At 45.7% G+C, this 14036-nt stretch overlaps 2 protein-coding genes across 2 annotated transcripts; one reads left to right on the top strand and one right to left on the bottom strand.

Annotated features, from left to right (window-relative positions):
* The first annotated feature begins 2571 nt into the window (after positions 1-2571).
* Positions 2572-8290, top strand: LOC124684927 (cell division control protein 48 homolog C-like). Its single transcript, XM_047219185.1, has 10 exons — positions 2572-3376; positions 5265-5878; positions 6031-6183; positions 6600-6716; positions 6798-6902; positions 7057-7122; positions 7188-7252; positions 7337-7538; positions 7682-7825; positions 7933-8290. The coding sequence occupies exons 1-10, from the start codon at positions 2572-2574 to the stop codon at positions 7978-7980; spliced, it is 2319 nt and encodes a 772-aa protein (XP_047075141.1). The 3' UTR covers positions 7981-8290.
* A 1171-nt stretch (positions 8291-9461) lies between these two features.
* Positions 9462-12657, bottom strand: LOC124704123 (probable mixed-linked glucan synthase 3). Its single transcript, XM_047236364.1, has 3 exons — positions 12377-12657; positions 11486-12212; positions 9462-11349 (listed from the first exon to the last, which is right to left on the bottom strand). The coding sequence occupies exons 1-3, from the start codon at positions 12655-12657 to the stop codon at positions 9778-9780; spliced, it is 2580 nt and encodes an 859-aa protein (XP_047092320.1). The 3' UTR covers positions 9462-9777.
* Positions 12658-14036: the final 1379 nt, after the last annotated feature.

Here is a 14036-nt window from a genome sequence, read left to right as displayed (position 1 = left end):
AAATCATTATATATTATTTTGATGATATTTTTCCAAAGAGTGGTTTTTCAAGTTTCGAGTTTTGACGACACCCACAGGCCACATCCACATGGGCAAAGGGCCAATTTGGCAAATTTCTTCCTCACTTGGAGGAAATAGCAGATAGCACCACATGTTAGTAACATTTTTGCACATAACCACAACATGGGTTTGTTTTTGCAGAGAATAAAACATTTTGTTGTAACCACTTGCACAAAACACATAACCCATTATTGAAAGCTTTAATGGACATTTAATCTTGATTATCGACTGAACTGGTATGTTTAGACCGGTTTGTCCGGGTACGAAGTGGAGGCAGGCACCCTTCACCACAGTCCTAGGTAATCGACAACATCGATCAGCACATGAGGTACCGCTTCTGCGGTGGGGATGAGAACAACATCGGGGCCGGGGTACTGTCGTGCCTATTTCATGTGCAGCGACTGCTCGTATGCGGTGGTGGAGTAGTTGCTCTCACCCCTCCCACGAACTCGATGAACAAGAGACCAGATACGGTTACACGTCGATGTAGCGCGCAAACCATGTCATGATGCCAACTGGCTTCTTCCTGTCTAGGTCGCAGTAGGACTATGAGAGGACGTCTTGAACATTCGAAGCATGACATGTCCACCTCACAGATTGGCTGCAATACTGCCGAGGCAGCAAGGCGCGGGGAGCTGCCTTGTCGTGTCTGTCTGCATCCTAATGGTACAATGCATCAACGACCTAAGGATGACGATCTATCTGATAGGGATAGGTGAGTCGAGGACAACGCAACACAACTGACACACCCCCGTGCGACATGGATGGAGATGGTGGAGCATGACGAGATCACTCCGGCCATGGGTGACGCGCCTAAGGACCATTTACCATTGCCACGTACAACGCGACACAACGACACGCGATCCGCGAGCTCTCTCTCTCTCTGCTCGACATGTCTGTAGGCCAGACTGGTGGTCTTTGGGTCACTGGGGATTTGGTGAGGTTGGTTACCTCCTCCCGGTATTAGGACGAGTTGATATGTACATACCAGTTCGGTTGAATAAGGAGAGAATATACCACATCAGGCTTTCATGACAACGGGCTAGACTGGTTAACTGGCTATTAAAGCTTTTAGTGATTGGCTATGTGTTTTGTGCAAGTGATTACAACAAAATATGGTGTCCTATGAAAAAACATACACATGCTGTTTTTTTACAAAAAGGTCACCAACTTGTGGTGTTAGGGAGTAAATGACAAAAAACTACCATAATTGTGGTGGTCGTGACACGGAACTATAAAATGGTTAGCGTTTGTCACATGACTATCAGTTTTGGAGCATGTTCGTGACGAAGAGCACTAATTTTCCAATTTACGCGTCTTAATCCAGTTTCTGACAGCCGGAACCCACTGCATGTCCTACGTGGCAAAATCAAATGACTTTTTCTGCTAATTTTACAGAAAACTCTCTATCTCCTTTTCCCAAAAAGCAATCAAGTACCAATGGACTTCTTCCTCATCGCAGTTGTTGCCTCGGACGGCCAGCGCTCGCCAGCAACCGCGTACGAGATCTTCGACGGCCATCGTTCGCCGGTAAGCGCACACGAGCTCTCCGACGGCCAGCGCTCTCCGTGCTCCAGCAGTGGTGGCAGCGAGGGCAAGCAGCGGAGACGGCGATGACTAGCAGCGGGCGACGCCTCTGTCCCCGTGTGTGGCAGCCTCCCAACACGACGACTACATGCACAGGCCATCTCTAGCTCCTCTTTGGCCCCCTCCTCACCCGACAGCCTCCGTCGTCCTCTCCTTCTCCCTCGGACTCCCTCTAACGTCGTCTCCTTCTACCGCACGCGGTGCCATCCCAGCGCTGGCGGCCGCCGTTCTCCGCCTACTAGCGCCTACAGAGGCAACGGGGAAAGGGGGAGGGGCGAGCGCGGCTGCAGCGGGCGCCGTCGGGCAGAGCTCTTCTAGTTGTCGAACCGGCGGCGGTCATGAAGGACTGGGCGGCAGCGCTGCATCCCAGGCGCGAGGGAGCTGGATGACCGTGGACTAGACGCACCGACGGCGACGTACTGGCGCATCGGCGACGGCCTCCTGGCGCACCGACAGCTGACACGCGTGGCGCACTGGTGGCCTAGTTCTGGTGGGATGGTAGGAAGGAGAAGACATCATCTTTTATTTTTTCTTTGTCTTGTGTTTTAATTATATAATAGATGTGAATTTCTATTTCTTATTTTCTTTTGTTTGGAAATTGGATCTGTGATAAAAAATATATTTTAAGATTGTTTTTGCAAAATTTCACCTGCCATGTAGTCCTGACAGATGGACTCGAATAGTTAGAAAATGGTTTAACGCCTCTAGATAACGAAATCAGTGCTCTTCGTCATCAATATGGCCAAAACTGGTAGTCATGTGTAGTTCCGTGTCACCACCGTCACAGTTGTGGTATTTTTTTTTGTCATTTACTCGGTGTTAGGTGCTATTTACTCCCTCATTTGCCCCGCGCCCTCGACTTGCTTCAGCCAAACCTCCCACCCAAAACCCTAGCCGCCGCCGCCGCCGCCGTCGTCGCCGTCGATGGCGAAGCGCCCTCGCAATTTCCGGGCGGTCCGGTCCAACTCCTTCGAGTCCTACCTCCGGCGGCTCATCTCCGAGGGCGGGCTCGCCGCCCCGGGCTGCTCCGCCGACGACGTGGCCGGCGCGCTCCGCGCTCGCCACCCGGACCTGCGCCGCAAGCAGTTCGCGCCGCTCGTGGCCGCCGTCCGCCGCGCGCTCCTCTCCCTGCCCCCTCCCGCGCCCGCCGACGCCTCCGACTCCGACTCCGACATGGACTCTTCCCCCTCCTCCCGCCGCTCCCGCCGCCACGACACCTCCTCGTCCTCCACCTCGTACTCCGAGCACGGCGACGACGGCGGCGCACGCCCGCCCTCGCCGCCCCCCGCCTTCGACGTCACCAAGGACATGCTCCGCACGCGCTACGCCACCCTCACGCCGAAGAAGGACCCCGCCGCCGCCGCTGCCGGCCAGCAGCTCGAGATCGAGGTCAGCACGGAGAAGCCCCGCCGGCGCATCACTTCGGATGGCGGCGGCGAGCAGGAGGCGGCGGCGGCCAGCGAAGGGGGCGGCGGCGGAGGGGGGAAGGGGCCGAGGTTTGCTGACCTCGGCGGGATGGAGGCCGTGATCGCCGAGCTCATGATGGAGGTGGTGGTCCCGCTCTGCCACCCCGAGCTGCCGCAGCGGCTCGGGGTTAGGCCCGTGGCTGGGATTCTGCTGCACGGGCCGCCTGGCTGCGGGAAAACCACCCTCGCCCACGCCATCGCCAACGAGACTGGCGTGCCGTTCTACAAGATATCAGCGCCGGAAGTCGTGTCTGGGGTCTCTGGTATGCTATCTGATTCTTGTGCACTAGAATTCCTAAGTTCTGTGTATGCATGTGATTAATCTGACTGCCCAGTATCACGCTGGAAACAGGTAGAACAAGAAATTACCTAGGTAATAGTAGTTATTATGGAAATGCCATACCGATGATATCCCACGCGTTGCTGAGGGAAATTTTAGATGTATACATGAGTAAAATTATGGATTTGATGAAGGAAACTATTAATTAGATATTTCTTGTCACTGCAACACCATTTTGATAATTCCAGAGTGTTCCATCATATATACTTGAATAACAAAATGTTTTGTGGTTACATTCGAACATGATGAATTTTGTGATAATGAGTAGAAATACATGTATGTAATATAAGCATTGGTAGCTAGGGAAACATATAGATCGTTAGAAGCTTATTTAATATTCATATACTCGTTTAATAAATATAACATTATTCAAAATGTCAAGTTTCGAAGGCAAGTAGGAGAATGCAAAAATTGTGGGATCGGCTTGTGTGTTTTAAAAGGTAGCTGTAGAATATATTTTTATTGGATTAAAAACTGTGAGTCTTTGGGTCAACAGAAAGGAAACACCAGTATAAAAGATAGATGAATGTTGGAATCGGCTGCTACCCTTGTGGTCAGCATTAAGTCAGTCCCTAGGTGACAACAACTCGCTTATTGATACATGAAGACGGAGAAATCAACAATCATCCAGAGGATTAGAAAAAATAAATTTCAGATGCTGATACAGAATCAAAACGACCTAAATTTCAGACCAGCGAGTTATAGGTAAACTGAACTTACCTGGCCGATTACTTCCAAAACACGGACACAAACTGCTTGATGCCAGTTAAAAGTTTTTTTAAAGGCCTAAAAGGCATCAGTTATAAGTTGATCAAAGTACTTGTGTGATCTTGACATGCCAAAAGCTGCAGCCGCAAACTCACTGAACAGAGGTTCATAAGGAGGCACCAGCAACATCATTTAGTTTTAAGAACAACAATGCAATCAATTTTTTCATAACCGCACATCATTTCGCATTTCCGACTTTCCGTGCAACAGATCATCCAAAGAAACAGAGAGAAGAACCACTTCAGCAAAGAGAGAGAGCACCATGGAGACTATGCCTTTATCAATATCGCAGGGTTATAACCTAGATGCCTAGAAATGACACTGCACGCCTTTGACCTCATTTCCATCTCATCAAACAGATCAGAAGCATGCGAATATATACCTCCATGCACCTTCACGGGCCCTGAACGTAGTAGTTACCGGAAAAAAAGGCAACGGCAACAACGAGGCAGGGCCATGGTGGGCTCAGATCCATTCGCATGCTTCTGATCTGTTTGATGAGATCGCCCTGCCTCGTTGTTGCCGATTCGGTCATTTCCAAGGCAACAACGATGCAGGGCCATGGTGGGCTTAAATCCATCACAAAAGAATAGCATGCAGGGAGGCCATAGAAGCTGTGGTAGGATTATTAGTTTTGCTGAGGTGGGGGAATTGCTTACGTGGATAACTTGCATGTTGAGGGAAATAGGGTAGTGGGGAGCTCCTATTTAGATATAGAATATGAGATGCCTGTTTTCTTGGGTTTCAGCTTACACCATAGCATGTGCTAAGTGATGAGTTCTGTAGGTGTTAGTATTGTGCAATATAGCCTCCTTGATATATTCCACATAGAAATTAAATGTGCTGAAGCGTGAATTGCAAGATATGTAGCCGGAAATTAATTATATGGATACATCATCCTTTAGATTAACTAAGAACTGCATATAATCACTACTCTAAGACTCTAAGTTCTCTCTTATTTTCCCTCGATGCTCTCATATTAATTTCTGCTCCTAGATAAGTTTCAATGTGAAGTTCACCTCATTATCCTTGTACACCTGCAGGAGCTTCTGAGGAAAACATCAGAGTCTTGTTTAAGAAGGCATACAGAACTGCTCCCTCAATTGTGTTTATAGATGAGATAGATGCGATTGCGTCCAAGAGGGAGAATTTGCAACGAGAAATGGAACGACGGATAGTTACACAGTTAATGACTTGCATGGATGAATTCCACCAGAATGTTGGATCGGATGGTGGTGACTTGGACTCACAATCATCTGAAAGGAAGCCTGGCTATGTTATTGTGATTGGAGCTACCAATAGACCTGATGCTGTTGACCAAGCACTTCGGAGACCAGGGAGATTTGATCGAGAGATATCTCTTGGTGTTCCAGATGAGCATGCACGGAAACAGATTCTGACGATGCTTACTCAGAACCTTACACTGGAGGCAGATGGCCGATTTGACCTCTTCAAGATAGCAAGGGCCACACCAGGATTTGTTGGCGCGGACCTGAAGGCATTAGTAGATAAAGCGGGGAATCTGGCAATGAAGAGAATAATTGTTAAAAGAAAAAAAGAGAGTTGTGGGGGTGAGGAGAACAATCATGACTGGTGGAGGCATCCTTGGAATGAAAGTGAGATGGATAGCCTATGTATTACTATGGCTGACTTTGAGGTGAGTTGCCGGTTTTTCTTTCTTCTACCTGTCTGATCATATTATATCGTTTTTGTTTCTGTTGCCTGCCATATTTCCTGTCTGTTATTAGCTTTTTAGTAGTGTGATCCATGTTTGATACACTTTCTTACTTCAATGTTCAATCACTGAAGGAAGCAAGTACAATGGTTCAACCATCATTGAGAAGGGAAGGATTTTCTTCTGTGCCTGATGTTACATGGGAGGATGTTGGAGGTCTTGATTCATTAAGGAAAGAATTTAACCGGTGCATTATTCGTTGTATCAAGCACCCTGAGCAATACAAGGTAATCACATGAACTGTGTTCTACACTACTTCTCTCTGTTATCTGATCATCATCTTGATTGCCAGCTAAAAAAGTTAAGCCACTTCTGAGTTGCAATTAAGTTATTTCATAGACATCTGTGACATGGTTTTAAAGGCGTCGCCTAAGCGTCTCCTTAGGGACGCCTAAGCGTCCAAGCGCTCCCCCTCCGCCTTAGAAAAACGCCCGCCTTAGGCGCCTAGGCGTCCAAAGCGTCCGCCTAGGCGTCGCCTAAGCGTCGGAGCCCCCCCCCCCCCCTTCGCCTTAGGACGCCTTGGCGCCTTTAAAACCATGATCTGTGATCCTTATTTGTATTTTAAACCTGTAGCACTTCTTCTGAGTGCTTTAAATACTTAATTTTGTTTTCATGTCCTCCTTTTTTTTCTATGCCTTTCAAGGATTTTGGAGTAAACATGCAAGCTGGGTTTTTGCTGTTTGGACCTCCAGGCTGTGGGAAAACACTAATAGCGAAAGCAGTTGCCCATGAGGCAGGGGCTAATTTTATTCACATTAAGGTAATTGCTTTGATTTCCATGTTCTTACTGCATCTCTTTAGCGTACAGACTGCTAAAATATCTCTTTTTTCGAAACATTAGGGGCCTGAACTATTGAATAAGTATGTTGGGGAGAGTGAATCAGACGTAAGGAAAATATTCACTCGTGCACGGACCAACTCCCCATGCATCCTATTTTTTGACGAGGTAAACGTTTTTTTGTTTAGCTATTGTACTTTTTTTAGGAGCACTTGGTAGTTACTTAGAAGAACTACGGACATTTGGTACATTTATGTGCTGGGTCTGAAGGTGCTTCTTGAATTATATTATGCTGAATTGTTCATTCCATGTGATTTGGCAGATAGATGCCCTGACAACAAAAAGAGGGAAAGAAGGAGGGTGGGTTGTTGAACGCCTCCTAAACCAGGTTTGAACTTGTCTTGATCACCTATATTCGTGGCACTGAGATTCTAACACATTTCTGCTCTGCAGTTACTTATTGAACTTGATGGTGCTGATCAACGTCATGGTGTTTTTGTTATTGGAGCGACAAACAGGTATTATCAGCTAGTGGATGCTCCTTTGTACATACTTATACCTGTGAGTGGAAGGTTGATAACACTGCTTCCTTTCTGGTGCAGAATTGATGTTATAGACGAGGCTGTTCTAAGGCCTGGTAGATTTGGGAAGAAACATTTTGTCCCTTTACCTGGTGCTAACGAGCGGGCTGCAATATTGAAAGCACATGCTAGTAAGAAACCTGTCTCTGAAGATGTTGATTTGGGCGCACTTGCACGTCGAGAGGAGTGCAATAATCTCACTGGTGCTGACCTTGCATCACTGGTAAGTTTTGTAATTTTTCTTGAAGGAGTGTTTCAGTTTGTTGGAAGATGCATTACTGCGCGCTTATGTTTTGGCCTATTTTTTACTTCCGAGCGTTCATGTGTTTTTAATGGAACTAACCTGTTTGAACATGTCTTTTCCAGGTGAACGAAGCAGCCATGGCAGCCTTGGAAGAGAGGATCGAATTCCTGGATAATGGGACGTCATCAATGAGTTCGTCGGCGCTGATTGAACTCTCGCACTTTGAACATGCTCTATCTAAAGTAAAACCATCAGTTTCAGAGCAGGTACAGTAAGATGCAAAATTCATATTTATCTTATGTTATCACTTCGCTTTGGTTCTTTGATATAATACAATAACTGGCCTTACATATCTTCCTGTTCTTGGTTGCAGCAAAGGAAATACTTCGACATGCTGTCCAAGAAGTATTCCGCCGACTGATCCGTTGCCGTCCATCTTGGTGTGCTTACGAAGACCACACTGCAGTTTTCTTTGCTCATACTGCAAGTCTTATTTTTGTACACGAGGGACGACACTGTCCATGGAGGTAACACTGCAGGGCATGCAACACCAGCTTCCTGCTTTTGTTGCACTCGTGTTTTCTTCTGTTCTGTATCAGCAATTTTGATCAACCTCTATGTAGATGAATGAGTGATACAGTTCTTCTTTTGAGTGGGCATAATAGTTACATCATCAGGTTCAAGAAAATACATTCTTCATATATGTGGCTCAAGAAACTACATTCTTCTTATATTGCTGCGACCGGACTGAGAGAGTTCCCTCCATTCTCCTGACCTGGATCACCTCCAAGCAATTCGAGTTGACCTTGAGTACTGCATCCAACCTGTCTTGCCAAAATCAACCTGTACCGTGCACATGTTTCTGCCGGTGCTGAAAAGCGGGAGACCTCTACAGCTTGCCGCTAAGACCTAAGAAGTAGCTCTTGTCACCAACACTGAATTGCTCCGGGTGACCCGTTCTGGAATCTAGATCAAAGCAATGCGTCGATGTTAATTCTAACGTATTCTTCTCTTGGTTTCATCCATCCATGCCTCACAATCCCAGCCTTCGACCTAGTTAAAAGGCCAAAGTTGATACTGCCTGCGCTGACCGTACATACCAGATCAGCTCACCTTGGGTAGCTTGCCGCTGCTCCCACCACACATACCAGATCGCCAGTGGCAAGCAGACCATTTCTGTCTATCTTAGGTAGAAGAGTGGCCTTTGCTGTTCTGTCTATCTCAGGTAGAAGAGAGGCCTTTGTTGTTCTGTCCCTTAAGAGAGTTTTTTTTTTGCGAAAACGTAGAAGCCTTGCGTTCGATGTATTGATAGAAAAAAGGTTTACATATACAAGTCCAAGGAAGGACCAACACCACGCCATAGAACTCAACCCAAAAGACCTAATCTAGAGGAGAAGTTGACGAAGACCATGGGCCCCGTGTCCGTCCATTGTCGCGCCTCGGCCCTGATATCGCCAAAGAGGCCACCGAATGACGTGCATTGTCGAAGTAGCGTTCCGGTGCTTCCATATCCACCATGTCGTGAGCATGATGAGCGACGAAGTGCCTTTGCGCAACTTGCGAGGGGTGGTCCACACCACCAGCGACCACCACTCCGCGAAGTCACCCTCAACCGTAGATTCACATATATGTGTGGAAATTAGCTACTACATTCGTTTCGTATTAATATTTGTGTAGATTCACATATATCTACACACTAAAACGCGTCTAGCTCTTATTAGCTCCTTGACAACGGCAGATACTACTTGCACTTCACTAGTACTCTATTTACAAGGCACATTCATTCTACATGATGTAATTTTGAACATCAATTTCATGACTAATACATGGGAAATGTTTCATAAAAAATATATAATGGGAAACATTTGTTAACCATAATTTAAAAGTATAATGTTTTATCACACAATCCACATTTCCCCCTCTCTGTCTATCTAGCAGATGGAAGGGAAAAGCCTTCTCGTCTTTTCATAAAAAAACTGAATAGTGAAGATAGAGGGCAACATATGGTCAAACTCACACATGACACCAAGTCACCGACTATGCAGACACTTTCAGTTCTTTGATTTCACTAGTTAAATATAAAGCGATAAATTAACTGAGAACGGAATACAAGTACTTAAGAAAATTAGTATTACTTTCTTTGGGAAGATCCACCACCGAATGGATGAAAGTTTGATAGTATACTACATGTGTACCATCAAAATCTCCATGTAGTGAATTAAAGAAGAAAATACTGAATAGCACAATATGTCACCCCAACAGTAACAAAGGCAAGTGGCAACACAATGAAGAGGATGATGGGCCTCTTTCCTCTTTTTCCCAGCATGGCTAGTGCGAATGGATAAAGGAGTGCCATTACCCAAATATTGAATATAAGACCCAATATTGCGTGCCTCATCTGCACTGCTGTCCAAGATCCATTGAGCAGAATCACCTTACCCAAAGCCACGCCAATGGCCCCAACATTTACAGCGAAGACCAATGTTGTCGGGATCAATAGTGGAACCCATCGGAAAACATAGAGGTCCGCGAACTTGTCATTAGTGTTTGCTGATGTCTGCTTTGAGGTGATCCGAAATTGTATCCCTTTCCCGGTGACAAGCTTCACTAGCATGTACAACACAGCAGTTGGGTATGCACTTGTTGCCCCAATCATGAAGAACTGCTCATTGCGCCACCAATCCATCCATGTGATCCCCGCCCACTTTATCTCAAACACACCAATAATGTGAATCATCAAGATTATCATGATGACATACAAGACATACCTAGTAAATGGCCTCTGGATGTCGAATTCTCCAGGTAAAAGCCACATCATTGGGCATAGCCCATATACCACAATGAAAATTGATGTTATTGGGTATATTGTCATGTTAAGATATGCCACACGCTGGATGGGGTGTAGCCAACCACGGGCAAAAAGTGGATTACTGTGGGAGAAGAATAGCTCCAAGGACCCGCCAGACCACCGCATAATTTGGAGGAGGCGCTCCGTAAGATTGATTGGTGCGGTCCCTCGAAAAGCATCGGGTTTTATGGTGCAGAACTTGGAGCACCAGCCCTGTCGATGTGCACGAAATCCCGTTGCAATATCTTCAGTTGCAATGTTATATATCCACCCAACATCCTTACCCCACCCAGTACAAACTTCATATGCACATGCCATAACATCCACCAACTCAGAAATGGCCATCTCATTCAATTTGAGAGACATTTCTTGCTCCTGATCAGGGCTCAACATAGAGCGTAAGAAAGATGTTGAGTTGCCAAAAATATTAGTCCTTGTTGTTACACCATCTGCTCTCCGCCGAGGAGAGCCAATACCATAAAGTGCGATACGACGGAACATGCAACCAGTGCCAAGGTAAGAGGGGCCTTGGAGGCCATTCAGAGCAAGCATAGTGCCATCAAAGAAGACACGGTTGTGATTGCAGTACCTGTCTGTCGGGTCGACATTGTCAAACCGCTGAGGAAATTGCACGAAGGCAGTGTTTTCCCCTTCTCGTGGATCCAGCATGAAGCATACGGCAGCACGAAATGACTGTGAATTGTTGATATAGTGATCACAATCAAAATTGATGATGAAGGGCGCATTTGATAGCAAAGCCGAGACACGCAACTGCACGTTCATGGCTCCAGCTTTCTTTTGGTGGTCATAGCTGGGATGCTTCTCTCGAGAAACATATACGAGCATTGGAAGGCGTACATCCGTTGTACTGAAGTCAACAGTTTCATTGGCGCACACCGGTAGTCCATGCTGAGGTGTATGGCTTGGTTGGTTCACGATAATCTGTTAATTGAAAACTTCCTGTGATTAATTTTTCTGTTTTTAAAATTATTATTCATTAGTAATATGTACGGGTGCAAACAACATATAAATTAGCTAAAAACAAAATTCAAATACTATTTATTGCAAGAATTTGTACCTGAACGATGGATGCATGATGCCCCTTTTTATGGTTTTCCGTTGGCTCAATCCATGTACCAGGCCACTGTGTCCCATCTGCCATAAAACTTGCATTTATATGAATATTGTTATATGTATCGGAACGCTCTTGAATAGTGTCTGGTAGCATTTCTATCTGCATCTTGAACTCATCATACTTCCTATGAACATATTTGTGGTCAGTAATGAAATCCTCTAGTGAACTGCATATATATGATTGTGCTTTCAACTCAAAATAGCTCTCTGGTGCCCTTGGTTCAATACAATACTTTCTGCAGAATGGAACCCACAAAGTGGCAAACTTGGCTGTCTCAACCAATGCTTCGTAGTTGACAAGTGCGCCGGCATCATCAGACAGGTAACATGCATTCTTGTCAACTGGGTAGTCGACTGCAAGGATGGAGAGAATGCAATTCATGGTGTATAATATCGGCTCATCGATGGGGTTGGCTGTTGTGACAAATACATCTATACCAGGGAGGCTTGACCTTCCCTCACCCAAGTCGCATGTTTTCTTGAGAGCCCCAAGATCAGGGATGCTTTTGATGGGATTGACTTTGGGCAGTTGGTTGAGTAGCCAGGAGAAACCAAACCAAACATCTCCAGCAACGGACATTCCCCAGAGCCAAATGATATCAGAGATATTGTTCTTTAGGCGCCATATGAAGAAAAGAATGACTGCAATCAGTCGAGCGAGAATCAATATCCTGTTTATGCATTATCAAACTGTCAGGCTTACAGTTTGCAGATCCAGTTATATATATAGAAATACAGGTATCTCAGGGATTTTGAATGCACTCTACTGTCACTACAAGAGTATTTCTTTTTTTGTTCCTCCGACAGCATGGTAAATAACTTAATGTATACGCACCGGTACGGGTACAGGATCCTGCGCTTGACCTTCTTGTTCCGGAACAGCAGCAAGGGCCGGCCGCCGCTGCCGTTTTCAAGATCCGGAGCCGACTCCAGCACGTCAGGCTGGTCGATGTCCACCCAGTACGTCTCCTCCTTGGAACCTTTCTTCTTCCTCCGGAGGGTCGGCACGGCGCCAGCATCGCCGTGCCTAGTGCCGTTGGCCAAGGCGGTGGCGCCCTTCCCGTTCGCGAGCAGAGGCTCGCCGAGGCCGGCATTGTCCACGGTCGGCGGAGACATGGCTTGCATATATGTGTAGCTTGCAAGTTGGTGGTCGGCCTGGCATGTACTTGTAGACGCACACTCATGCCCAAGCTAGGGACATATATTCCTGTCGACATTCTTGAAAAAAAAATCATTCTTGAAAAAAAAATATTCCTGTCGATGCCTCGTATGGACGCAGCAGACTAAAACACTCGTCAAAATAATACTGTACTAGTATAATACTCCTCCATTTCATATTTGTAGATTTAGCACAAAGTTAAGAAGTAATAATGATATATACGAAAGAAGCCCACATAACAGACACAGAAACACATAAGAGTTACAAGAGAAATTACTGAGTTATGTCGTTTTTGTTTAATTGCTTCATTGTTCCGGTGGAGTCATGCTTTATTTAACTGCTTTATTGTTTATCAATAGATTATGGATAGCTGCATCAGCTAATGCAAGATGAACCTGATGCTGCCGCCTATGAAGAAGAGAAGCTGATGATCATATCTTGTCCTCTTTGTTTAAGAGCGAAGATTAATGCCCACCTCGATGGGCAGGTTCTAGGAAGGGGAAGAAGAAGAACAACGACATGCAGCTGATGCAGGGTGCTTTGAAGCCTGAGACTCACTATTTCGATGACAATCTAGCATATACACCAAAGGACTTTTGGTAGTGCTTCAAGATGAACAAACGATAGCTTATGAAGATTTTTTTGGAGGGTAAAACACAATATATTAAGCACGTAAGCCGCCTCATTAAAAACCTTCCAGTCCTCTTCGGTATCCTGGTAAGGAAAAGAGTGCGTCAGAAACTTACTGCCCGAGTTCAAAACACAGTTACATCAGAGATTACATCCTGGAGCACATGGTCTGGTGGATCACCATCCCAAACTATAAACCTGATTTGTATCAAAACTATATCTAGCTAAATTGTGAGCTACCCTATTTGAATCTCTAGGATAATATTTGAACGAAATTCTGCCTATCCTTTGAGCAATCTGAAAACAGTCCATAATAATCGCCGTGTTCGGAGTCCAAATCTCAATCTCCCCATTGCAAGCATTAACCACTTCTATATTGTCAGATTCTACAATTGTTGGAGAGCACTGAAAATTCTCTAACAGCTCTAGTCCTCTTTTTAATGATATTGCCTCGGCTGTAGAAGCATCCAGGATGTTAGCCAACGGCCAAGCACCACCTGCAATTGCTTCACCTTTTGAATTCCTGATTACAGCTGCTGCTGCCCCTATTCCCGATGGAAAAAACTTGCATCAACATTCAGTTTATAGGTTTTTGGAGGTGGTTTAATCCACCCATCTACCTTAGGAGCTGTAGCCTTTGTCGCTGCACCATAATTTGCTGTGATCGCATGTATCGAGAACGCTGATTTTTTTTACATTTGCAACA

Source organism: Lolium rigidum, chromosome 1, assembly GCF_022539505.1.
Source record: "Lolium rigidum isolate FL_2022 chromosome 1, APGP_CSIRO_Lrig_0.1, whole genome shotgun sequence".
NCBI classification, from domain to species: domain Eukaryota; kingdom Viridiplantae; phylum Streptophyta; class Magnoliopsida; order Poales; family Poaceae; genus Lolium; species Lolium rigidum.
Note: the sequence above shows the minus strand (reverse complement) of the source record. Positions and strands in the feature narration are given on the sequence as shown.

Excerpts from the sequence above, each read along its gene's own strand:
- LOC124684927 (XM_047219185.1), top strand. The coding sequence starts at position 2,572 with ATGGCGAAGCGCCCTCGCAATTTCCGGGCGGTCCGGTCCAACTCCTTC. Across the intron at positions 6,903-7,056 it reads GCATCCTATTTTTTGACGAG|ATAGATGCCCTGACAACAAA; the intron begins GTAAACGTTTTT and ends GTGATTTGGCAG. Across the intron at positions 7,539-7,681 it reads GTGCTGACCTTGCATCACTG|GTGAACGAAGCAGCCATGGC; the intron begins GTAAGTTTTGTA and ends TGTCTTTTCCAG.
- LOC124704123 (XM_047236364.1), bottom strand. The coding sequence starts at position 12,657 with ATGTCTCCGCCGACCGTGGACAATGCCGGCCTCGGCGAGCCTCTGCTC. Across the intron at positions 12,213-12,376 it reads AGGATCCTGTACCCGTACCG|GATATTGATTCTCGCTCGAC; the intron begins GTGCGTATACAT and ends ATGCATAAACAG. Across the intron at positions 11,350-11,485 it reads ATCATGCATCCATCGTTCAG|ATTATCGTGAACCAACCAAG; the intron begins GTACAAATTCTT and ends TTCAATTAACAG.